Source organism: Chelmon rostratus, chromosome 2 (assembly GCF_017976325.1).
Source record: "Chelmon rostratus isolate fCheRos1 chromosome 2, fCheRos1.pri, whole genome shotgun sequence".
Lineage (NCBI taxonomy): Eukaryota > Metazoa > Chordata > Actinopteri > Chaetodontiformes > Chaetodontidae > Chelmon > Chelmon rostratus.
In genome coordinates, this window is record NC_055659.1 from 24,672,609 (window position 1) to 24,697,946 (window position 25,338).

Genomic DNA, 25,338 nt, shown 5'->3' on the forward strand with positions numbered 1-25,338 from the left:
ACTGTGTGTTTTTTGATCCCACACAAAGACAAACAGGGAATTTCTCGTTCAAATAGGATTCCTTTGTGGCTTAAGGCTGAAGCAACGTTCTGTAATATTATGCGATCATTTCAGTCACACACTGCTGACTGCTTTTTATATTACATGGTTGAACATTTCAACAATATTTTCTCATCTGCGTTAAATACTGTTGCTCCACTGAAGGTTAAAAAGAGTTTGACTGATCTCCCCATGGTTAAACACCAGCAGTGTTAATGAGATTAAGAGGATCTGTTGAGCAGCTGAAAGAAAACAGAGGAAAACTTGGCGCTAGGACCAAGCTCGTTACTAAATCCCTTGTTTCGCCGTTTACCTTCAAGAACACTGTGATGGTCTGCTGCTGGAGGTTCCCAACAACAGACAAAGGAAAATGGGATGCTGCCTTTGTCAATTATGCCCCAAAGCTCTGGAACATACTACCTAAAGATAACAGGGAAGCGGCTCGCTAAATATTTTTCAAAGAAAGCTAAAAACTTCTCTCTTCACTTCAGCCTTTAACTAACTTGATACAGGCCTGAAAATTTTATGCTTTGCTTTGCACTTGTGCACTGCTGTACTTTTTTTTTTAGAATGTTGTATTTTACTGTGTATTCAATGTACTCCATTTTGACTTTTTTTTTTTTTACTAATATTCAGTGGGTTTTATTTTCCATCTTATGTGATTCATACTTTTTATTCTATTTACAGAATTTTTTTCATCATATTGTTACTATTATTGTCAAGTGGGTTTTACTCTCCACTTTATTTTACACAAAATTTTTTATGTGCATCTGTGTTGCATGTGATTTCTTTGTTGAGCTGCATTTCGAGTCTGAAAGGTGCTATACAAATAAACCTCACTATTATTATTATTATTATGTCATCATCAGTATGTATACAAATATACATCATCATAGAGCTTTATCCTCAGTATAAAAACACATCCTTCTTTTTTGTCTTATTCAGGTTCCTCCGTCTCGTCGTATTCAGAGATGAAATCCAGTAAGGCTGTCTCTAGGAAGCGCTGGGCCCGCTCTGTATCATTTGAGCTGGATGGAGACCTGTATGCAGTAGACCTTGAGGAGGGCTACCGGCCCCTGGGCTCCAGAAACAGCAGCTGGGCCAGAGACAGGAGGAGAGGAGTGTGGAATGAGGACGACAATGAAGAGTTCAGTGGCATGGGGGTCACCGCTAAACCCACCACCAGCAAGAAACTCACACCACCCGCTGCTCTTAAAGTCACCTACAGGTGCTGCTGTGTTCTTCTGTCTGCATTAATGTCCAATGTTTTTGGTGATAAAAGAGAGAAACACAATATTTGAAAATAATTTAGACTGCATATGCATTTTTGTAGTGGTGCTATTATATCCTTTGTATCCTGCAGATGCTCTATTCTTATGAATGACACAGTAAAATGTGATGGAGGCCTCTACAAGTCTCTTCAAGCATGGAAAGACCACAAACTGCACATTGAGCATGAGGTACTGTAACATTATCTTCCTTGTTAAATCTGTCCCATAAAACCCATTTTAGTGGTGGTTAGTCACTTGTGGTGTGTAATGAGCTTTGTGTGGCTGTGTGTTTGTTCTACTGTGTTTAGATTGAAACTTTGCAGACCAAAATCAAGAACCTCCGTGAGGTCAAAGGTCACCTGAAGAAGGTGCGACCAGAGGAATGTCAGTGTGACACTCCCAGGTGAGAATGTGTCAGAACCTTACAATCACCTGCATATAGATCCGACTACATATGTGACATCTGTATCTTGTCTTTACAGTTATCTCCTCAAGAATAAAGAGGATATGAGGCTCAATGCTGGGCGCATGCACTCACTCAGGTAAAAATTGATTGACAGTGAATAAATTATTTTTTATTTCCTCTTTCAGTCCCACTGTATTGAATGTGTTTTGTTGTCATCAGAGTGCCATCAAAGCAAAAGAGTCAGTGGCTGCAGAAAGAGCAGAAGCGCAGAAAGAAACTACGTAAATTCCTCAAAAGGCTTCAAAACAACGACACCTGCAGCATGCCTGGCCTCACCTGCTTCACCCATGACAACCACCACTGGCAGACAGCCCCCTTCTGGACAAGTGAGGAAGTAACACATGGGTGTAGACAGAGAATTGAAGGAAATTGTTGTGGAACTGTCAAGTATTTTCCAAAGCAGGTATGGTGAAAATAATTTTTTGAACACTGTTGTAATGTCCCTTGTTTTCCATCCCGCCCCTCCCTTCCTCAGTGGGTCCATTCTGTGCATGCACCAGTGCCAACAATAACACGTATTGGTGCCTAAGGACCATCAATGACACACACAACTTCCTGTTCTGTGAATTTGCAACTGGTTTCCTGGAGTATTTTGACCTCAACACTGACCCACATCAGGTATTGCATTTGTAGTAACACACTGTACCATATGGCAGATAAATAAATAACTTACCAATAATTACTATAAAAGGACCCCACGACATGAATCATAATACATTCCCCTGAGCACAGATTTTCCAGTGTTTTCGAGAGATTATCCTGAGTTTCCAAAGCCCTTACTGACATTTTGTCCTTATTATTCTTGCAGCTGATAAATGCTGTCAGCACCCTCGACCGCAATGCTCTGAATTCAATGCATCAACAGCTCATGGACTTAAGGGGCTGCAAGGGACATAAGCAATGCAACCCGGAGAAGGGTGGGTAAAAAGCCTCTAAGGCAAACATGATTGATTATACTGTCTCCAGTAATTTCAGCCTGAGACTAATGTTGCCTCCACTTCCTTTCAGGAGGAAAAGAGCGAAACTACTTCAGTGAATACAGGTATTTTTATCTTCCTCTTACAGCATAGCTGATTACTTTTACAAGCACTACAGATGGAATTCATGTTACAATTAGAACTCTGGAAGGCTGCAGCCTCCCTTATGGGTCTTTGGCTTTGTTTCTTCTCATTGCAAGTCATCTGGGGAGTCAAGAAAATTAAATACAGTGATGTGCTGAAATTGAACCTCTTCAAACTGTCATGGTTCCTTACTGTTGTGATCAAAGCCTTTTTAGCATGCAGAAGCAGAAGCCAAAGCGGGACAAAATACAAGCCTGCTTTTAAGCTTCTGCTGTTCCCTTTTTGTAATGAAGCCTAATTGCTTGTCTCTGCTGTGCGTGTGGGGGCGTATGTGTGTGCGCCTGCCTGTGTGTGTGCGTGTGCGCATGCACGTATGTGTGTGTACCTGTATGTGTGTATGTGTGTGTGTGTGTGTGTGTATTTTGTGTGTATATACCTGTATGTTCGTCTCCATGCACGTGCATTTGCCCTGCACGTGTTTACGTGCTGTGCATGCTTCAGGCCAGTTCACCGTCGAAAGAGGCCAAAAGTGAAGAAGCCTTCCTCCAAATCGCTGTGAGTTTGTCATAACCCATCTGTTCCTTTGTAGTCAGCCAAACTCTACCCCTATCTCCATCCAGATTTTTTTCAGCTTGATCAGATGACCCAGCAGCATGTTCCCCTCTTTCCTATGTACTGTAATTCTGTACTCCTATACTTACAGTAACTCTCATTTACCTGCATTGCAAAGCTGCACTATGTTCTTTTTTCATTCACTCACTCAAGTCTAATTCAATAAAGCAATGCAGATGTCACATTGTCTCATTATGTTGTGTTCTCGGTCCTGTTATTGTCCTGTTATTTTCCTCGCAGTGTTGGTAGGAACAGACCACAACTGGAGCCATGGTTTCCAGTGAATGCCTCAAGTGGCACATTTACCTCACAGTATTTGTTTCCCCTGCACAGAGGGCAGATTTGGGAAGGGTGGGTTGGTTAACCACCTGCATCCCACAACCCACCACTTCGGCCTCCTCCAGCGAAGGAAGGAAGAAGGGGGAGTACAGGCAAACCCAAGGACCTTGACCACACTTCGATGGACCATAACCTGAGATACTACTTAACTCTAATCTGGGTTTTTATTTTTGAGAGAACTGCTCTTGGTAACTCTCACCCAGGCAGAGGAGATGAGGAGATGCTGAGACTGAGAGGAAGCGTAAAGACTCTCCAACTGTCAGTGCTACCTTCGCACACATTTCATTCTTATTTACATCTTCTGTTACCCTCAGCTGCCAGGACCATTAATATCAACAGGATGCTGTGAATCAGGTGGGACCGTTTGGCGTCCACGAGCCATTCAGTCTAACAGTACTGCTTGTACATAATATATATCAGCTTTAACCAACTTCCTTTCATGTCGAATGGGACTGGGTGGAAACATGATGAGTTACATGTCAACTCTGCTGCTACACAATGATGTCATGGCCTCATGATGTAGCTGTGGCACATGCTGATTAGACAGATCATTAGTGCTTGGATAACAACAAGACATATTTTCTTTCTCTGCACCAACGTGTCTGCACATGGAAGTGGTATGGACTTTTAAATGACCAACGGTAACAAACTCTTTGCCATAATCTTTTGTATTATAGTTGATCTTAACGCTGATGAATGTCCTTTATGAAGCATCATAGTCCTCAAAGCTGTGAGATGTGAGGTGACTAGAGATTGCCTGCCTTGATCGAACCCCGTCCAATGTCAGCCACACCTTGAACAGGCCTACGCTAACCACTATCTCACAATGATACAATCCAGACCTCCAGAACATTTGACCACGGGCAGAATGCCTCATTAGTGAATGCCGTTTTACTCCTTTGTATTGTCTATACCACACTGTAGAAATATCCAAATAGTTTGTTCAGCTTGCTGTATGGTGCTACAGGATAACAATACAGAAGTAAACTCTTGCTGTACAGTACAGTATGTGAATGTATGTTGTGCAATTAATATAAATGTTTACAATATTTTTTATAATACTGAAGAGGCAGACCTCATTGTATGATATGAGCTGACAAAATGAACTTATAGGGAGAAATGTAGCTTCAGAAATGTCCTTGCCCACAATTTGTATGTTTGTCTTTTCCTTATTTACATCGGAAAAGCACTTAAAGGGTTCACTGTGAACAGATGCGCCATGTACATTCAACTGATATATAGTTTACTCTGTGCCAGAGGGACAACACAACAGTGTAATACTTATTGATGTGAATTCAAGCTACCTGCCTTCGTTAGCTTCTCTTTCTTTTTTAGCAAAGGTTTCCATAGACATGAGTGCTGATAGTAATTGTGAATAAAGTGTTGTTTGACCATAAACTGACTCGACCTTTATTCTGAAATTGCGCGACGGTTCGTGTCCCTGTCCAGCAGGTGTCTCTGTCTGCTTGCCCACAGGCTAACGCGAGGGTTACATGGTGCCGACAATTCACCACAATTGCAATAGTCCAAAAGTACAGCCAGCTGTCATCATAGAAAGAGATAGTTATGATCCTCGGCCCTCTGATTGGCTGAGTCAAGTGACAATACGTTGTAAAATGAGCCTATCATATCCCTGATGTGACTTTCAGATATGAATACACTAATCAAAAAGTATCTCATACCTGTGTGTCGCTTAGCAACTGCAGTGTTCTGCTACTTCTGAGATGCGGGTTCGGCACAGGGCTAAAATACAAGCTAAAGTCTGCTCTTAGCTAGGTTAGCTAACTGTTTGAATAGCACATATTTTATAAATAATGATAATAATAAAACCCAATGGGTTACTGGCTGTTTGTAACCACCACAGTAAATAAACCGTGAAAACAAGTCTAAGCAGTTATTTTCATTCACAAAAAGATGGATATTTTAGTAGCGTGGGACTTATTTATCTTGCTCCAACTACAAGACAGCGAGCAAACGGTTGATGACCGTAATGTTCCCTTAAAGCATACAGTAATAGTTGTGGTCACACAAGTTTTACATTTCATCACTCTCGCTTTATTCAGCCAACTGAGCCACTAATTGTTTTGCTTATGGTTTGGGCTCTACTCTTCCCAGTCAGCTCGTCGAGGGGACCGGGGAGGGGAGAGGGTGGGGGAGCAGACTGGGTGACCCCCATCCCAACCTATGACTCACGTGCAGAGGCGGAGACTCCATATCGGATTCACCGCCGGAGTGCCGTCCCGTAACATTCACTCCTCGGACCGCTCTGTAACTTACGTTGAGAGAACTAACTTTCATCCCGACACCCGCTGAACACCGTCTTCCTTTCGTTTACGCCTTGTTTACGATGTGAAGAAAATGGCCGGGACAAGGTAAGTTAAATGAACTTTAAGGTGATACAAACTTAACCGGAGAAAGTTTAGAAGCTAAAGCTTGCCTGCCTCGCTATCACCCCGCCACAGACAGCTTTCTGCGTGCAGCCAGCACACAGCAAACAAGACCCCGCCACTCCAATGGACAGTTAGACTGTTTAAGTAGTGCTGGAGGTAGTTTTAACGTTTATGCTTGCTGTAGTTTGTGGAAATCAAGTACCGGTACAGGATTTATAGAATTCGGTGTTGTGGAGAGAATAAGTGAAACTGTGGTTCAAATTGTAGTTTTGCTTGTGTGACTATTTTATTTACTGCACATGACGTTGGGCTGTTGTACAGTTGAACTGCTCTGTAACTAGCATGTAGCTTGAGAAAATCTGAGAGAAATTTGACGCTAGAAGTTGAACTTTGGCTCCACTTAATAGCAGTTGTAGAGTTAAATTAGCACTAAGTTAGCTGTGGGGGTAACTGTGCCTTTGACTTTATTCATTTATCTACCACCAGCAGCCCAGTCTTTTGATTTTTCCCTAAACTGCTCCACAAATTGTCTGAGCTAACATTAGTCTTTGCTGTGGTTAAGAGACCAGTAAGCCAAACGGAAGGCAAATGTTCCATAGCCCGTTTGTTCCCCCCTTTTTTATTGGTGAAACTGGGGCTCTGAGCTTTTACTAGTTTGATCCCCACATGTTGATTTTCAAAATCTGCTTTGACTTCAGATGTGTGTTAAAACTTTGTTTAGCTTTCATTGGTTTCAGGAGACAGATGGTTTGCTTTAGTCCTCACAGTCTTATTTAAAGCTACTGAGATGTAGCTGTAGGATAAGCTACTTTGGTTCCTTTCAAAACTTCCTTCAACTGTTTTGGCATGATACACATGCTTTGACTTGACTGTATAATTCAGTGTTGATGGCTTTTAACGGCTAAAGCTGAAGTTCTGGTAATCTTGATGATCGGATGTCTTCTTCCTATGTTTGTACCGCCTGTTGAATACTATGCCATGGGTATTTTTTGACAACCAAGCCACCACCCGGTCATATGCCATTTATATAGCCTGAAGCTGTAAGTTTGGCATCCATGCCAACCTGACTTCCTGGGTGCAGCAGTTTCACCATCCCCCTGCCAGTTGGTGCTTGATTGTATGGTTTTGGTTTCTGTTACCTTCTCTATCTATCCAGCACGACATCACAGACAGAGGAGGCAGGATGGCAGGACAAGACAATGGTCCATTTGGTGTTGCTTCCTGCTAAAGCTTCTCTTCCGCTGATTTGGGCTTGTTAATGTGAGGAGCAGAAATGACAGTAGGATGTTGTCCAACTGTTTGCCCTACTAGCTCTTAGCACTAGACAGACATGAAGGAACAAACGGTGCATTCCTACAACAACATGAATAAATTTTGGTCTTTTGACGAGGACATGGCAGGATGTTCATCCTACAGAGGATGTGACAATGGATAATTCTTTTTGCCAAGTGATTTGGAAGCTTGTGCTCCAGTGACAATGGCTTGTTATGGGCTGTGACATGTCAACAATTTAATGACTGTGGATGATTATTTTCTTTTTTGTGCAACCCTTTTTTATACATAAAGCTTCAGATGATATTTTCCAGCTTTCATCTTCTTCTTTCCTGCTTTCTGCCCTGTAATCCTGGTCACATCCCTGTGTATCTGTGCTCTTAACACCCCCCACACACTTTTTAGCTGACTGATTCTCTGTGGCGTGCTACAGTGACACTGTAGTGAGGCTAAGGTGATTTGCCCAAACACATTTATCTGTACCTGTACAACTGCTGACATTTCAAACCTTTCCTCTGCAGGGATTATCGGCTGAGTTAGCTTCCCCGGCCCACACGAGATTGAACCTGATGCTTAGAGTGCTGATCATCACTCACTAGCATTACATGGGATAATAACTTGTGGGATGGTCATATGTTCAGATGAGCTGTAAGGATGACTGAGTTATCTGCTTCAAAAGAGTTGAACAAAATGGTAGAGAGCTGTCATAGTCAACAGCCTGGACAAGATCTACACAAACGTAGTAAAGCACATAAAACACAATCACTACACACAGAAACAGAAAGGGGTGAGGCATGCTAAAAGTTGACTTAAAAAAGAAAAGGTTTCATCCCTGAAATCCAGCATCACAGTTGTCTTCCTTTATCACAACCTAAAACTCTGTCATTATTTAAAACTATTCATCTGTCCGTGCACTGTTGATCCCCACTTATGGCCTCTTTATCATAATCCACCCCACTCCTACCCTCGGGCCCGTGCAGACCTAGCGCTAACATCTTCACCAGGCTGCTCTACTCGTCTATGCCTGGTGGGCCTGCCGTCTGCACCTTCACTTCCTCTGGAGGACAATCCGGACGTTTCTTTCCTGTGTGGCTCCTCGGCCAGCCACTGACCCCCCACTCACCCTGTAACTCTGCCCTGGGATTAGTCTCTGGCCTCGTTTGTCATGTCAGCAGGGGAGGATTCGGGGGGATGGTGTGGTTCAGCTCAAAATGAAGTTACAAACTGCTCCTGGTGGTAGGCAGGCAGGTCAGAAACTAATAGAAAATGTTATTTTGGCAGCACGCAGATGGCAGAGACTGAATGCTTCAGTTTATTTTTAAAAGGCCGTGCAGAACTTGTCTTCATTTATCACATGTATGACCCTGAATGATCAGACAGGATAACGTTTGGACAATGAATCTAAAGGTTTATGAAACACAATTACATCCTAATAGGTTCATTCATTTCTCCTGTTTGGACAAGTGACCCCATTGTTGTGGCTCTGACAGCTGGTGTACTGGACAGAAAGGCCGGCCTGTATGTGGTAAACACCCTGATCCTGTCCTCAGCCTCTCCTGCACATGTTCATTCTCGTCCAGAGTCTTATCTGACCTGGAAAACCCCCATGTCCTCCTCACTAAGGAAAGGGGTGGATTTTAGGAGGGACAGGGACTTCAGTTTGGTCAGGCTTACCCCTATAAAAGGGAATTTGTTGACCCTGCTGCTGAGTAGTGTCTCAGACAGACAGGGGCTGTTTAGCAGAGCAGTAAGGGGACCGGAAGTTCCCAGCATTTCTCCTGAAAGCTGCTGCATTCGTGGGAGAAGGGAGGATGGCGGGACAAGACAATACTCTCTATACAGAAATCACAGAGCGCTGCTTCTCTGTGGTTAGTTTGTAGGCGGATTACAGCGAGCGTATCTGAAGTAACATTCAAGACTGCCAACACAAAAATGTTCTCCTGGAACCGGTGGCGAGGTAGGCACTATTATCTCACATCTCATGAAGAATCGGTTTGATGCAGTGGGCTTGAACTTTGGCAGCTTCATGGAATTAATTCACTTAGGCCGTGTAAAATCACTAGTTGGAAAGCAGCATGGGAAAGACCGCCTTGCCGAAGGTGGCTGAACGACCTTGTGAGATCCAGTCTAATCCAGTGCCATTGGAGAAGGGAAACTGTCTCTAGTTCTGGATTAGGGCAGCTGTTGAAGGAGGTCACCCCAGACCTCAAATACGTGTCCCAAGCTCCTCCCCCGTCGCGGCTGTGATTGGCTGGGCTCCCCTTTTTGGAGGCAACACAGAGAGTTCTCGTTGAATGAAGTCTGCCTGTTGATCTGACAATGGTCTGTATTGTTCTGTAGCATCACAGGCTTCAGAATGGGGTGCATTTCACAGGCTTTGTAATGCATATGACCATGAGTCATTATAGGACACTCTGGTCAACGAGGTAACCATTTTTTTTTATTGCCAGAGATCCCACAGACTTGTGTATAAGAAGAAACTGTTGGCGACTGCAGCAAAAAGGAACATTTTTCTGACTTCTTAGTCAGATCAGTATGTTCATGTGCTTGTCTGGTCTCCTTTGTTGTGCTGAAGACTGAGTACAGGGTTTTAAAATGGAATTCATGTCCAACAATGGCACACATTCGTATAAGCCTAGCATATAGCACACAGACCAAACCAGACCATCTGGTTCTTGCGGTTTTAGGTGTGAGCAGACACTCTAGTGAATCAGAGCTGCCAATCACGCTGTTCTCTGGTAATACTAGACAAGATCTTCATTGGAAGTATATTTACTCATTTTCATTGAGTGAAGATGTCATTTCCTTGCTGTAGAGTTCCTGCGTTACAGTTATCGAAATTGGCAGAGAGGCAGTCTTTCCCTCATTGGTGTTTAATGTGCTTGTGAATTTTCTTCACCCGTGTTACTGCAACAAGAGACAAACTCCAGTGTATCAGGGTGGCACATCACTGCACTGTACAGTGTCTTAACTGTTTTTTCAGATCAGCACTGTCATAACAGAACCGTCACAGCCAGTATTAACAGCTTGTTAGTGTCTTATCTGTGCAGGCCTTTTGGAGGTGAATCAGGTGACAGAGTGAGCTCAGGAGTCTCCCCCTCTGTTCATCCTCCCATCCTAGCCTTGTTCTCTGTGCCAGGCATGTGGATGCCCAGCTGTTTGGTCTTAAACTGCTTTACCTCTCTTCCCCTGCTTGGCAACCTGCTGCCCTGGTGCATGGGTCAGCTCACACGAGGCAGGCTCTGTCATGCCTGGTGTGTCTTGCAGTGAAAAACGACCTCCAAACTTGTTTGCCAATGTCAGCACACGATGAGTGAGGAATAGACACTGACAACTGCTACTGAGCGGTGGGAGGAGGGGTGAAATGGAGAGAAAAGGTATGACTGTGTTTGAGGTCATGTCCCCTTTAATGTGGTTCAGTGGGAAAACATTCATATGTTCACACTATCTGTTCACACTATCTATCCACTACTGTTTTCTATCGACATTAAAATGCAGAAATCAAAGAGGAATGCTCCTTTCTGTCAGCTCCCACTCTCTCTGTGCTAAATGATTATCTTTAAGCATATACAATCACACAATCTCAGTGTAATGAACTTTAATCAATTCACTATTTCATCCTTCCAAGTTGTCTGACAACACAAACACAATATATGTCCACGAGAAAGCTGTTGTGTGATTGGCTAAGTAGAAACGCACACATAAAAAAAAGCTCACACAAAAGTTACTGGGGAGAGATGTTTAACTTTTTTAATTACTGCAAAGCTGGCGTGTTTCAATCATTTAGACAAGCAATTGACAGTCACATGTTAGTGTTTTCAAAAAGGTCCATTTTACCTGCCCACCATACAACTGGAGCCCGCTGCTAACTGTATGTATAGTTGTTCATTCGACAACAATTGTTCAAAAGCTCAGTTTTTGGTAAAGGAAAACGGTGGAGTGGTGTTAATGAGAGGCCAAGACTGAGATATAATCCTGTTTTTTCAAATTTGTCTTGCATTTTTTCATTCTCATTTTTTTTTGTTGATATGGTCTGTTAAGTAAGTAGGCTTTTTCAAAGTCCCAGGACAGACGTGCATACGGTCATCCATTCAAGGTCTCATTGATCATCCCAAGTTCTTGTCCATTGCTTTTTCACACCCATTCCATCATTTAAACTCCTCAGGGGCTGTACAAAAGATGGATAGCCTTTGGTAAAGCACCCCCACAATACATGCAGATAAACAGATGAAAATAATAACCTGCTGAAGATGACATTTAACAGAGTATTTAACATTAGCCTAGAGCCTATTGAATGCTAAATAAACTTGTAGACATTTTAACAAGGAGTAAAGAGTAAACAAGTTGAGCAGTGTGCAGCCTTGTGGGTCTGGTTTACAAAGCACATTACTGTTAAAGTCAGAGAACAAGATAAATATACAGCATCCTAACCCATTAACTTTATGAGGGTGTCTGTGGGGATGAATGCCAGGTTGCCTCTCAGAAGTCCATTACCCCATAACAGACTCAGCAGTCTTCATGCCGGTTTGTTTGTTGTTAAATTAAATGCAAGACACACACACACAAACGTGCACACACAGGGCCAATTGTGCCTTTGGTTTTATTGACATCCAACCCTGGTGACAGGGCAGGAACGGGAGGTGTTAAACAAAAGGGCCAAAGAATGTGTGTGTGTGACAGGTGGGCTTTTTTTCTGTCATCTGAAACATGTGCACTCTCCCCTCTCCCTCTGATTGTTCTGGACACATGGGTGGAGCGTAGGAGCCCTGCTCACACTGCCCAGTGATGACCCACATACACCATGTCCCAGCTCTGTTTGGACCAGCAACATTTGGTTCAGTGGAGACTTCCATGAAACAAACATATGCCTTAGCAAAGGCTGAATTACACTTTTGGTAAGGACGAGATTAGCCTCTCTCAAACCTGATTCATGTCTTTGTCACTTTCAACAAAAACTAATGGCAATGGAAACATTTAGGAGGAAATGCGGTAAAACATATATTTATATATCTTTTTTTTTTAATGGGCCTCTCCATCTGTTTTAGTGCAGTCATGTCTTGCACTGCTGCTGATGGGGTCACACATGCTAGAGCTGCTGCCCTCTTCACTCCAGTAAACGGGACTGTGGCCACAGCACTCAACATGCCAGGCTCACGATTACGCTCTTCGTTAGTCGCAGCTACTGGAACTGCTGCCAGGCACTCAGTGGTCGGTCCATGTCAGTGCTCTTGTTTTACAATATTTAGATAAGCAGGTTGCCTAGCAGCGCTGCTGAATAGACTTTGTACATGGTTTATACATAATCAAACAGAAGTCTGCTTTTGGCAGATTGCTCTTCGTATTATATTGAGGGACAGGCCCCTGCTTGCTTTGTGAGTGCAAATTACCTGTGGTTTGTCGTTGTTGCTACATTTTTAGCAGTTTTCTACCTGTACCGCTAAGTTTGAATTCCTTCCTCTTCCCTGAGCAGTGGCTTATTTTAAGACTGGTATCTGAGGAGAAAGAAGCTTTTGTGTGCATAAACAGGAAATAGTGCATCTGTAAATGTACCAGCCAGGGTGGACCTTGGCACTTGTTACTGTGCCTGATGAACAGAGCGCTAAGGTTTCCGAGATGAATGGCAGGCCTGTGCGAGAACTCAGCCTGCACTGGTCCACAAGGGACAGTCACAAGCGACAGCTCAGAATAGTCTGTTGTTGGAAAAGGTTAGAGGTTACCTTACAAGAGTCCTAACTGGTAAATGGGAGCTGGCTCCTTGGTTTTGTCTGTTATCTCACCTTAAGTTTATGGACAAATGAATGCAGTAATCCCCCCCATCTGGCTCTGTTTCTGAAAGCGTCCTATCTGTCCATCAGTAATGCCACAATGGCACTGAAGCATAAAGCTGCAGTTCAACCATTACTAGATTATCAGATGAAACACTGCTGCCATAGTTTGGTCAAAACTCTATGCTACACAGAGAAAACAAAACAAAATCTCTCTGTGTTGTTTATCTTTTGGATGAAATCAACAACCACAGTGGTATTTGAGTTTGTTTCAAATCTAAAGCTGGACAATGACACAAGGCTGCTTGTTGCCCTATTTCTAGTGAATGTATTGTCCAGTCCTCTATGTTTACCGCTGCTGGGAAAAGTGCCATTTACACTTTGGCGTTGGCTTCGAACAATGGGGCAGATTCCATGAGCTATATTCTGTTGTTTCCCTCACGCTGGGAAACCGCTCTCAGTTCTAGTTATTTTTGGAGCTGACTGTAAATTGTGGATGATAGATGAAGTATTTCTCCTTCAGAAGGAGACCTCTGGCACATTGGAACTGGGAGTAACATGATGGTTAAGAAGGTGCGCTTGTGTGCACGTCTTTGGTCTCAGTGGTAAGCTCTGTCTGCAGAGATTTTTTTTTACAATTTGACAAGCTTTATTTTTAGTGACTGTGGAAGAACTAAAGGCGACTGAAGCATCTCCTTGTGCCAGACGGGAGACAAAGATCATGTGTGCCATGGGAGGGAAGAGAGTGTTTTACTTCACACGAGAATAACAAAGACATTGGATTTCATACTTAAATTTCCAACCCTTTCAAAGCGGTGGACAGTTTTTTGACACAGACTGACACAAATGTCAACTGAAAGTTCTTAATTGTGAACACATTTCTGGTGGACTCTTTAAAATCCAACTGTGCCTCAACTCTATGTTCACATGTTTACTAAAGGCAGTCAAGTGCTGGTACAGGACCACTCAGACCTGTAACACAGGTCTCTGGCAAACACGTCTGCTTCAATTAGACTGAGATTCCCCAGAGGTAAATCAGGTGCTGTGTCCTTCACACTAGACTGTGTGTGTGCTAAGTTAATTTTAGTTCAATATAAAACATTTCTGTTGGAGTTAGCCTCCACTGAGCTGGTGCAGACTGCATTCCAAACCATTTATGCACATTTGCAGCATGAGACAGACCGCCTCGGTTGTTCTGAGTCCTGCACTATACTCTTATGCCTTCTTCTCATGTCAGTGATCCTAAAGCTGAGTAGGCTGAAGTTCATATACGTGGTATCACAGCTGTCTTTTCGCCAGATACCTCTAGCAACTAGGGTGGAGCTCTCCTGAATTTTAGTTTGTCCACTTCGGAATTATTTGTATATAATTTTGAGAATGAAGGACATTATGGTGGAAATAAATCTGTTTTCATTTCATTTTCATTTTAAAATCTAGGAAAATCAGTGTGTTGACTTCAGCCCTAGTAAATCCTGCAAAAGACAAGTCCCTTTGTATTGGACAAACTCATGTAATGGACATCTCTCATGTTGTTTGAGTGCTCCCAAAACTGACGTTCCAGGAATTTCAGAACCTGAACTCAGGTCTGTCTTCCTGCTTATCTGGTCGTGTCAACAGAGCCCAGCAGGCCAGCTCTCAGCTCTCACTGCTGTTTATTTACCCAGAGGGAACAGTCCTTATGCAACAACTACACCCCGTGCTGCTAAACCCGTCAGCCATGGCCTCCACAGTTGACCCTCAAACCCTGGTTTCCTGTTGGGGTGTTCAGGACACTGTCTGGCAAGTTAAATTCTGTGCTGGTTTCCCCATTGTCATCACTACAGTGGATTTTTGAGATCTCAAAAATGCTCAGAGAGGGACATACAGCCTTTGCTTTCTTTCACTCTGTGTTCATAAGGGATTGGTTTATTTTGAATCAGATACAAACACTGCATGTACGGAGAGTGACGACAAACACGGCTGAGTAACATGGAATGCAGCATGGAGAGATCAGTTTCTTAGTGTGGGAAGGCCCCTTTTGGAAGCTGGGAGCCGTGAAAGGAAGAAGGTTGTGGTATGTGTGGGGTGGTGTTGACTCTTTGGCCTCTGCTTTCAATGCCCCATTATTTGCAAGGCTGCCTGCTCATTAAGTGTTGCGGATCTAATCACTTTTTAAGTCATCTTCTAATAGTTGGGCCTCGTTGTGGGATCTCTCTTTGTAAAAAGGCTGTCTGTAAACACTACTCTAATATATTGATTCAAACCCCTGCAACACAAACAAACACATGTATGCAAACATTTTTTGACACTTATACACATATATACATATCCTAAATTTCCCCTTTCCTCTTCTGTCATTCCAGGTTTGTTAAAAATACAGTATAAAAACACATGAATGTTAAAACCATGATGGTCAGTGCTGACTTCTTCTGGTTGGTCGGTTCTTTGATATACCCTTGACCAATTTCATTGGTTTGACAATCGTCAGTGTTGCGTTTATAAGGAGAAAAGTGCTTCTTAATCCGTTGGATTAAGACACAGCTCCGGTCCCTTAGTGGAGCGGCTCCAGTCTGCACATAGGTTCCTCCTTGTCTGTCTCTGGTACAGTAACCTTCAGTGTTGATAGGATATTACTTGTGACATGTAACCAATCACATAGTGTTGTGGGTGGGACATTGAACAAGACTACAGAATAGTGACTAGAGACAGAGAGAGGTGGCATCATCAGAGCCAAAGTTGCGCAATTTTAAATTAATTTATTTACCGGCAAACAATTCAAGAAATAACAGTAATAAAAGACCAATTTGTATCCCCCAATCGACTGGTTGCAGTGTTGGTAGAATTTCAGCCGACCAAGATCTTCTTTGGTTGACCACAGATCTACTGAGGTCTGGGCTGCTTGCCTGATGTGAGGGATTGGACAGATGGCTTCCCAGCATAGAGCGCAGGGACACATGGGTAGACAGTATGTGCAAGGCTCCTATATCCTCTCCATGCCCTTTCTATGTTAACTGGCTGTTAAATTGACCTATGGAGAGCGTGGGGCTGGTGCTGGCAGCACATAAAGGAAATATAGATTGATACTTTGATGAACAGGTATGTCAAAGTTACTCAGGGCTTTGCAGTTAAAGGGACAGCTGTTGTTCATGGTGACATTGTAACCCTGGCAGACCTGACTGGCACCGCACTGCTCTGTGTCTATTTCTGAGGCCGGGGGGGCGCACACAGGCTTGACTTGGCCGGGACAGGAGGAACGAATGTGGGTATTTGGTGGACATTGTAGGCACTTTTATCCGTGCTAAGCTTCGTGCCCCTTTTGATCATCACAGGTAGCTTGGATAGCAGGCTCGTACCATAAACAACCGTGACAGGGGGAGAAGAAAAGCTTTTCTGTCCTAAGAAAGCTGGGAAAAGATCCAATCCTATGGTGGATTGTTGTGACACTAATTCCTCCCCACTGGCACTTCTCTCTCAAAGCTACTAGGCTAGAGTTGGGTAGGATACTGAAGAGAAATTACCTACCCATGCCAGGACCCTCAAGTGGTCATTACAACAGACTAGAAGGGAGCGCTGTGAGTCCTTCCTCTGGCTCTGCTCTAGACATCTACTGTGTCTGAAACTTAGGAAGGGACTCTCGCTGGCGGGTTTGCACTGTTCCTGTTCTCACATGGATTTGCTGGCCTGCATTAGGGAACTAGATCAAAGGAGACATAGTGGAGCCCTGCTAAAGGGTAGCATGACCTGGATATATAGCAGCAGCAAACTGCAGTCCTCGCTTATTTGTTATACTTATTGACCCTGATTTTATTTAGAAAGCTACAGCACATACCCGTAATATGGGGCGATATCATTCAGTTCCAGTATGCCGCATGCTTCATTTAACACAGATAGAGTGTCCTATAATATCTCTGAAATTCAGTTCATGGTCTAATTGTGTGTAATTGGTTGTCCCCCTTATCTGTGCCCTTTGTATGTGTACTTTTCTGCAAACTAGGTTGTCTTTCTATCTTTTTCTCTCTCTGCCTTTTTTTTTGCACCGCCCCTCTCCACCGTCTCTTTTTTGTTGTCTGTGGGTATTGTGCTGAGCTGGCTGTTGTCACTCTGTGATTGTAGTTGAGCTCGGTGGTTTTTGCGTTAGTGGCACTCAGAGCGTCTGGTTCTCTTCGGGCCCTGCTGACTCCATGCCTGCTGTCTCACTGAGTGTGTCCACCTGTCTCCTTATTCAGGAAACACACATACACGCCATCGCTCCTGCTGCTCCATTGCCTACCAAAGAGATTACATCATTGCTCACACACACACGCTTGCAGATGGATACATGTAGGGGACGCAAACATTGACACTCTCTCCATATGGGCAAGTGGGCATTTTTGGGCCTCTCAGTCTGTCAAACAGTGTGAGTTGTTTACTGCTTGTCGAGTTGATTAGAACTCAGGCGTGACCATGGCCTCGAGTGAATCATCGTATCCTGTTGCTGAATAATCTGTTGCCATTTTTTAGCTGTAAATTACACTTTACCCTTTGTCTTGTTTCTTCTCATTCAGCTCTGACTGGGTGGAGATCGTGGAGCCACGCTCCCATGAGCATATGTATGTGAACTTGACCACTGGTGAGTGCGGCTGGGATCCCCCTTCAGGCGTTCCTGTCCGCCAGGCAGACGGTAACCAGTGGTGGGAGCTGTTTGACCACCACAGTGGCCGCTTTTACTACTACAACTCTACTGGGAGGCGCACAGTCTGGCATCGACCTCAGGGAGCCGATATAGTGCCCCTCTCCCAGCTCCAGGCCATGAGGCGATGCAGTGAGGCCAAGCGAGCTGGAGGGAGCGTGGACAGGCACCACCATGGGACCACTGGGAGTATCGGCAGTGTAGGGAGCCAGGGGCGCCGCACTCCTCTGCCCGAGCAGGATGGAGAGAGCCCTGTCCCCAGAGTTCTTGACACCAATGAAGAGGCTGCCAACCCCGAGCTAGACCCAGCAGTGGACAGCAGATTGCAGGGAGATGGAAGCAGCACCGAACACAGCACAGATGGCAGTAAAGACCCACAAAGGTACGTAAGCCTGACCAAACCTTCAGTAGCCTCTACAGTAAGTCTGCAAAGGGATTTGTGCTTAATCATTAGTGGATCATATTACCAGGAGAAAAGTGGGGAAATGTGATAGTCATCACAGCATGTGGTTTAGTGAGTCGTAATGACTTTCAAATGTTTCTGCTATGAGAACTTGCAGGATTATTTTGACTTTTGACCATTCAGACTGGACCCAAACTGCTTTTTTATTTTCATTCTCACTTATCTGAACATTCCATATGTCCGTATGTTTCCATACTATTGGCTGTGAACCGTGCTCAGCTATTTCAGTAAATCACTACCAAATGGGGTACATTACAGAGCACGACATCCCCACCCCCCTCACGCTAGGGTTGTTGGTGCAGAACGGTCCATAACAGTAACTCATTCAGAGACCCCATCATGTGCTTGGCGTTGTGGCCTTGTCCAAACCACCGTCTCTTCCCTCCAAGCCAGATTCCAGACGTGCCACCTCTGTTTCCCCTGGCACAGGGCCAGCGTGGTCGTCTTAGTGTCCCTATGTGTGCTCACCACCACCGCCACCCTGCTCCACTCTGCTCCAATGCTCATTTTATTTTCCTTAAACAAATCTAGGCCCCAGGCCGTCAAAGACTGTAACGCCTCTTATGGATGAGAGCTCAAATGTGCATGCATGAGAGGCATGTGAGAGAGTGTTGTCTGTGGTTAATAACAAGCAGAACCAGTACATTCCAGCTGCCTATAAACAAGGCGAACCCTGCTGGTTTTCAGAGGCTTTGCTGTGGTGACTCTGGTTCTCCGGTTCCTCTGGTCTCTTCTTGTACCTCACCTTGGCCATTAGGAGGTCTCTCCTCTGACCCTCCAATCCTTTGGGATGATGTAAAGGTGGAGGGGGAACTAATTGGTCAGCCATGGCTGTTGAATGACACTGCTGGAGACCTTGTTACACTGGCTTTGGTGTGTGTGGGGAGTGTTAAAACTCCCCACACCATCCCACTTTGCCCCAGTGATTCAACCTTTCCCAGAACCTTTTCTGTCTCCTCTTACAACAATGGCCAGCTGTGTTCCTCAGAGGAAGGCTGAGGAGTCTTTAGCACACAGAGGCTTGCTACCCTACTTAGCCATATGGCCCTTCACATGCTAACCTACCTCCATCTCTTAGCAGGTAATTAGAAACCACCACAAAATGCACAGAGAGGGTGGAATGTGAAAGCTCAAAATGGATATAAACAAACTCGGCGACATGCTTGTCTTCAGTTAGGCCCGCCTTATTGATAATGACAAGGATCAATGGGTAAGAGCAAGGGAGAAAGTTTAAATGAAGAGTTGGAAGGGTCACAGTGGTTTGAGGTTAGCTAATTGTTCTGTGCCACCCGGAGTGTTAGGAGTTTTCATGAGAGCATAATCCTCGTCCCTTTTTTGATCATGCCACCTCCGGTCATAAGTATTTTAGTTCTGCGGAGTAGTTGCGTATTTCATTGTTTAACATTCGTCAATGTTTGGTTTTGAAGCTCTCAGCTATTTTAGGCATGTCTTCACATGTTCTTTTTTTTCTTCGTTTTTTTCTTTGTGAAATTTCAGCAGAAATGAAATGTTATTAACTTATGACCTTTGAAAAACAATGCTGTTCTTTGTGGAGATGGGACAATCCCAGTTCTTCCAACGCCAGTTCCCCTTTGTTATGACCTATTAATAAATCTGTTCATAATAGATAGAAGAGTTTCCAAAGTTTCCACAAAACACACCCTGTGTGTTATTCTAACCACTGGTTGGTTGATGCTGCTTCCTTTCTCTCACTCTCTCCCTCTCTGTGTAAAGCTCATGTCTTTGTATTTGTTCCCGCTTATAGCAAGTGTAGGCATTTAAGTGCATTTATGATGTCGGCTTGAGTGCCAAATCTGTTACTCATTGGCCAAGTCTTATCACATGTCCTGGAAATTTCTGGGTACTTTGAGCCTGCGGAGCTCATCAGGGAAGTACCGTGGTCTCAAGGGGTAAACATGTCAGCCATGTGGTCATGGGCACAGGAAACTGAAGCAAACTGATCTCTTTCGATGATGTAGAACCTAAAGGTGTTACAGATCAACTAAGTTATAACACCTGTATTGAATTTCACCCACCTTTCAATGCATGAGTGTGTCTATGCGTTGTTGCCATCAACCAGATAACATCTGTATGGGATTTCACCATAGAATGTGTGTGTGATCTGTGTGTATGCCTGTTATCATTGTGTGTGGGCTCCTCTCCACTGAGCTTTCAAGTTACGGGAGACCTGCCGGGGTTCAGTGGCTGTTGAGTCTGCTGAGGACACATGACAGCATGGTGTAAGACAACCCATAAGTGACCCAATGTGGTTCACATCAGGGTCACAGAACTCTTTTGTCTTATGGGCTGGTCTGGGGCGTATAATGGACCACTAACAGGAACAAAGGTCCTCACTTAAACCCAGTTGCCCCCCCCAGTCAACTGACAGCTTTCTCTAAGCAGGAAGTCTAGGTATGCTGAATGGAGAACACCAAATGGCTTGTGTGTGCCCTCTCATTTAGCCCTGTAATGATATAGTGGTGCAACAACATTCAATCTAAGGCAGTCACACTGACATTAGACACTTAGAACTCATCTTTCCTGATTGTTCACTGGCTTTGGATTCCTATAAAAAGATCCTGCTTCCACAGTTGGGTATATCAAGCGAGCTCAACTCTGTCTGGGTTGTTTCAGTGTTTATTCGCATGCACTTATACCAAAGTTGAATCAGCATCTACACATTAAAGACGAGACAAGATAGCTGGCTTCATATGAGTGTGCAACAAGTTCAGTTAAAGGAATGCTTGGTTTAATTTTAGCCTGATGTACTTTATGGAAACTAAAGCACAAATGTAGAGACCTCCCTCAAAGGTGACAAGTGTCTTATGACACAACCAACTGAAAAGCAGAACTGGAAACATTTCATTTTAATTTCTATTTCAGTTTCTATACAGGGTTTTTTTCAGGGGAAGTTTTTGAACGATTGTTTTGCATAAACCATGTGCACAAAAGCAAAAGTATAAAAAAGCCAAAACAAAACAAACTTCCCCTCATACGCTTGTGACGGTCTGGCTGTGAGTCATGTAGGAGAAATCACCAGTGGGTTTATTTAGGAAACGAGGGGGCGTCTTATGGGTTAGATAAAGTTTTTACGTTTTTAATGAGTCACACATTGCCTGCATGTTAACTGCGAGAGAACAACCCTCTCATGCTTTTCATCTCCCGCCTCTCTTGAGGATGTAGCCACAGCATTTTTACACACGCTGGAACGACTTGTTTTTATCTCTACACTCCTGGTGTGGTAAGCTCATTTTTCGGTTTCTTCCAGATGGTGTTTTAAGTCTGCCTATAATAATGAAGTAGGTTTTTTTTTCTTTGCAAAAAAGTTACGCTTTGAACTTGTGATCCTGTCATGTGCCAGAGTCCTTTGGTCTGCTTAGCAGTGACAATATCCCTATTTCGTTTTTATCTGTGCGCTGTTTCTCCACACGTTCCACATTTCACTCTGTCTTCCTCATAAATGCAAAGTTTATGCCATTCTCAGAACTAGATTACAGAGCTACAGTTTTATGTGTCTCACTGAAGCAGTATGTCCAAAACCTCCTTTGTTTTATTTTAGATACCATTGAAACACTGCTTATACAGTTAACGTCTCGCTCTGGTGCTGTGGTGTGGTCGAAGATCTCAAGGGTTTTCATGAGGAACCAATGGCACCACATGTGAACTGGCCTCAGGCATGCTGCTCTGACTGCCTCAGCTGACTTGCAGCATGCAGAGATGGTATTTTTCAGAGTGCTTACAGGATTTCCACTCTCATCTATTTCTAATAGGGTATTATTGTTTATTCCTAAATTGTTATTTTTCTGTCTGTTTTGTGTCCTTGGTCATATCTTTGAGACTGGTATGAAGAGGTTTTTTGTGTGTACCTGTGCGTGCGTGTGTCTGTGTCTGTGTGTGTTAAAAGGATCCAGTTTTAAATAAGTTTAAACAGCATGTCTGCCATAATGGGATCTACCCTCACAGAAAGAGTTGATACACTTTCAAATTCCAGAGGCGGGTCTCTCTGGAATCCAGTTGGGTTTGGCCTCATCCTGTCTCTTCGAAATGATCCGGCCTGTCCTCTGGCCCAGCCCAGTACTCCTCATAGGGTCGGGCTGAGGGAGCCACAAACATGCACAACTGGTAGACATCTTGGCTCAGAGGAGGGAGGTGCGTCAGTTCAGCTGTTGCAGGACAGCTGCCTCTCTGAAGGTGTCTGACAGGATCTTAGGAGCTACCAGTTTTGCCTCAAGCCCAAATTGCTATTTTATGCTTCTGTTTGATAGTTTTATGACAGATTGTTCAAAAGGGAGTAGGAAAAGGAGCTTTGAACGTTGGCAACGTGGATATGACATTGTCCTCTGAGAATCCTCTTTGTCTTTTCAATTTCCTTCCCATACACAGATCGCAGTGGTCTCTTTGGTTTGTGCTCTGAGGTGTTTGTGTAGCAGAAGCTTGGCCTGTGTGACCTCATTTCCTCTTCCTGTTCAGCCAATGTTAATAATAACCCCTGTTTTTCAGACCCCACTATTCCCAGGGGATGTATTTAAGAACTTCCAAATCCATATCCCTATCCGCAAAGGTGACTCAGCTGATGGCTTTTCCAACAGCAGTTATTCCAGGCAGGAAAGATAGGAGAGACGGAACATCTGCTGACAGCAGGGTCCCTATAGTATATTTAGCTGGTTATGGAGACGACCTGACCACAGCAGTAATCAGAACAGTGACAGAGGTATCTGAGACTGTGTTTGTGGGTATGAGACATCAGAGCTGCTGAGACTAATTGAAATTTGCTGACCGTTAAGTTGATTTGCTGCCCCAGAGGCCAGTCAGATTACCCCGCTGGTTTCCAAAGGGCCTCTAACTTCATTTTATCTTACATTTCTCTGTCTTCCTACAGGGCTCACATGCTATCACCAGGCGCTGAATGAAGGGGTTTGAAATTGTTGAAATGGAGATTATCTCTTTGCAAACAGCAAGAGATTAAGAAAAGATTTTTTTACTCCCAGTGATAATTATCATGTCTCTTTTGACCTCAGTAATAAATTGCTATGCGTAATCCCTACCTGCAGCTAACATTCAACAAACACCTGACAAGCAGGCTACTAACAGGCAACACACCCTTTCTAAACAACTTTCATTATGGTTAGAATAAAGTCCAGGCCTGTTGAGGGTTGCGTAAGAGCCTGACTAAGTCGGGACGTTGAAGATGGCTCTTTCAGGTTCTGCCTCTTCCACATCCTCTGTCTGCCCCCCCGACTAGCTGCCGTTTAGGGAGGCGTCTCCGTGGCGATGGCACAGCCATGCATTGTGTGAGGCTCCCCACACTGCCACAGAGGCCCCTGAATGAGCCCTGAGGAATGCCAGCCTTCCCGCTCATTCCCTTGCTGCACTCTCCCACGACTAATCCCCACCCCGTCTCATTTACACATGCTCACACCCTCCTCTCTTGTTTCTCTGGCTCTTTCCCCCCAGCCCCTTTCCACCAATCCTCTCCCCACTCTGGGGCGGTTTTTATTTTCTCACAATTGTACTGTCTTTGTCTCTCTTTTGGTTCAGGGTTTGTAATCATACTTTATTTGCTTGACCTAGGGTTTACTGATATGCGAGTGTTGTTCTAGCTGTGTAATGGGATTAGAGGCTTTGGATAGATATCGAAGACACTGCCTTACTGTCAGGAGTTTCCTCCTGGCTCCCATGTGATCGAGATGATCATCGCACAGAATTCCCTGCTGTCATCCAACATAATGTGCCAGTGCAAGAGTGGGTGAACATGCTAGACCTTTGCTGACCCTGACTGTGACAATGGTAGACAGACAACAGAGACAACGCCTGACAAAATCCCTCTGTCCTAGCACTGTGAGCTGGACTTGCTCTCCCCAGGCATATGAATGTGTTCAGTTTTGGCTGTTTGATGTTGCTACTGAATTCAACATAAGGGTATGATTAGTGTTTGTGTGAACGGGAAGGAATTGTATAGAAGGACAACGTATTTTCAGCATATACTGTGTGGTGTTTTTTTGCACATGAAGATGAAGCATATTAGGGCCTACTTGGATCCAAAGAATTTCTCATGAGTTAAGTAAAACATTTTGTAAAGCTGTGTATAACCTCTGTATTATTAAGATTTAGCCTGTCCTTCCGCCCTAGGCGCAGTGTGTGAACATTACATTAGGCATTTCCTGTTTGTGTTAAATATGGGGAAGCCCTCTCTCCAACCCTCCAGAGGACCTCAGACAGGAAGTGGTGGTCACTACTGTCTCAGGATCAGTCCTCATAAAGCACGTCAACCACCCCCCAAAAACATAGAAGACAGATTCATGTTTTTTACAATCTGCCATCACATGAACCCCCAGATATTGTTGTATGTGTGTTCGATTTGTTTTTGGATAATGGAAGGGGGATTTGATTATTGTGGTTGTATGTGTGAGGTCCACTGTGTTATTTCCCCTTCCAGTTATAAGAAAATCCTTGATGTGTCATGTGTGAGCTGTTCCTGCCGTAGCAAACCAGTGCTAAACAGTCAGCTGCTGAGGTGGGAATGATTTTGTAGCAGTTGTATCACCTCCTCCTGCTTGACAGGACCAGAGTGAGAAAACATACACTGTTTCAAAGAGTACAAACAGTGGCTTCTCATGTTTACAGCTGTCACCTATCATCCCCCTCTCCAGCCCAGATAACAATACACACTCACACTTGCTTGTAACAACTGAACAGCGGTGGTTTGGGGTGAATCCCATCCATCAGAGCGTGTGTGTGTGTGTGTGTGTGTGTGTGTGTGTGTGTGTGTGTTATTTAGGCAGTAAACTTTCTTCATTGGTCTCAGTGAGGCGGGGGCTTTGGAGCATTCCCAACAACAGTGGTTGTGGCAGGCTGTCCTGGAGCTGTGCCAGGTGGCTGAGACCCAGCTGTTTATAGGCCCTGCCTGGATGGCAAATCTGTGGGACCGTTTGAAGATGAGAGCCTGTTTACATTCAAACCGCTGAGGTGGTGTGACTCACTCTATAGACGGGGGCGGGGGGGCGGTGGCACA

General features: G+C 44.2%; 2 protein-coding genes across 7 annotated transcripts in view; both read left to right on the forward strand.

The window, feature by feature from the left end:
• The window catches only part of sulf2a (sulfatase 2a), a 33,283-nt gene extending 28,110 nt beyond the window's left edge, over positions 1-5,173 (forward strand). For 3 of the 4 annotated variants that reach the window (XM_041950190.1, XM_041950200.1, XM_041950218.1), the window contains 10 exons: positions 985-1,267; positions 1,403-1,499; positions 1,619-1,713; positions 1,793-1,852; positions 1,936-2,102; positions 2,252-2,394; positions 2,585-2,693; positions 2,785-2,818; positions 3,339-3,392; positions 3,783-5,173. In XM_041950190.1, the coding sequence (XP_041806124.1) occupies positions 985-1,267; positions 1,403-1,499; positions 1,619-1,713; positions 1,793-1,852; positions 1,936-2,102; positions 2,252-2,394; positions 2,585-2,693; positions 2,785-2,818; positions 3,339-3,392; positions 3,783-3,813 (1,073 nt within the window). In that variant the 3' untranslated portion in view covers positions 3,814-5,173. The remainder of the gene's footprint in view (positions 1-984; positions 1,268-1,402; positions 1,500-1,618; positions 1,714-1,792; positions 1,853-1,935; positions 2,103-2,251; positions 2,395-2,584; positions 2,694-2,784; positions 2,819-3,338; positions 3,393-3,782) is intronic. The other variant, XM_041950210.1, reaches the window with a different exon arrangement.
• Positions 5,174-6,035: 862 nt separating this feature from the next.
• The window catches only part of arhgap46a (Rho GTPase activating protein 46a), a 32,609-nt gene continuing 13,306 nt past the window's right edge, over positions 6,036-25,338 (forward strand). For 2 of the 3 annotated variants that reach the window (XM_041960514.1, XM_041960522.1), the window contains exons 1-2: positions 6,036-6,160; positions 17,739-18,245. In XM_041960514.1, the coding sequence (XP_041816448.1) occupies positions 6,147-6,160; positions 17,739-18,245 (521 nt within the window). In that variant the 5' untranslated portion in view covers positions 6,036-6,146. Of the gene's footprint in view, positions 6,161-17,738; positions 18,246-22,005; positions 22,098-25,338 lie in introns of those variants that run through there. The other variant, XM_041960530.1, reaches the window with a different exon arrangement.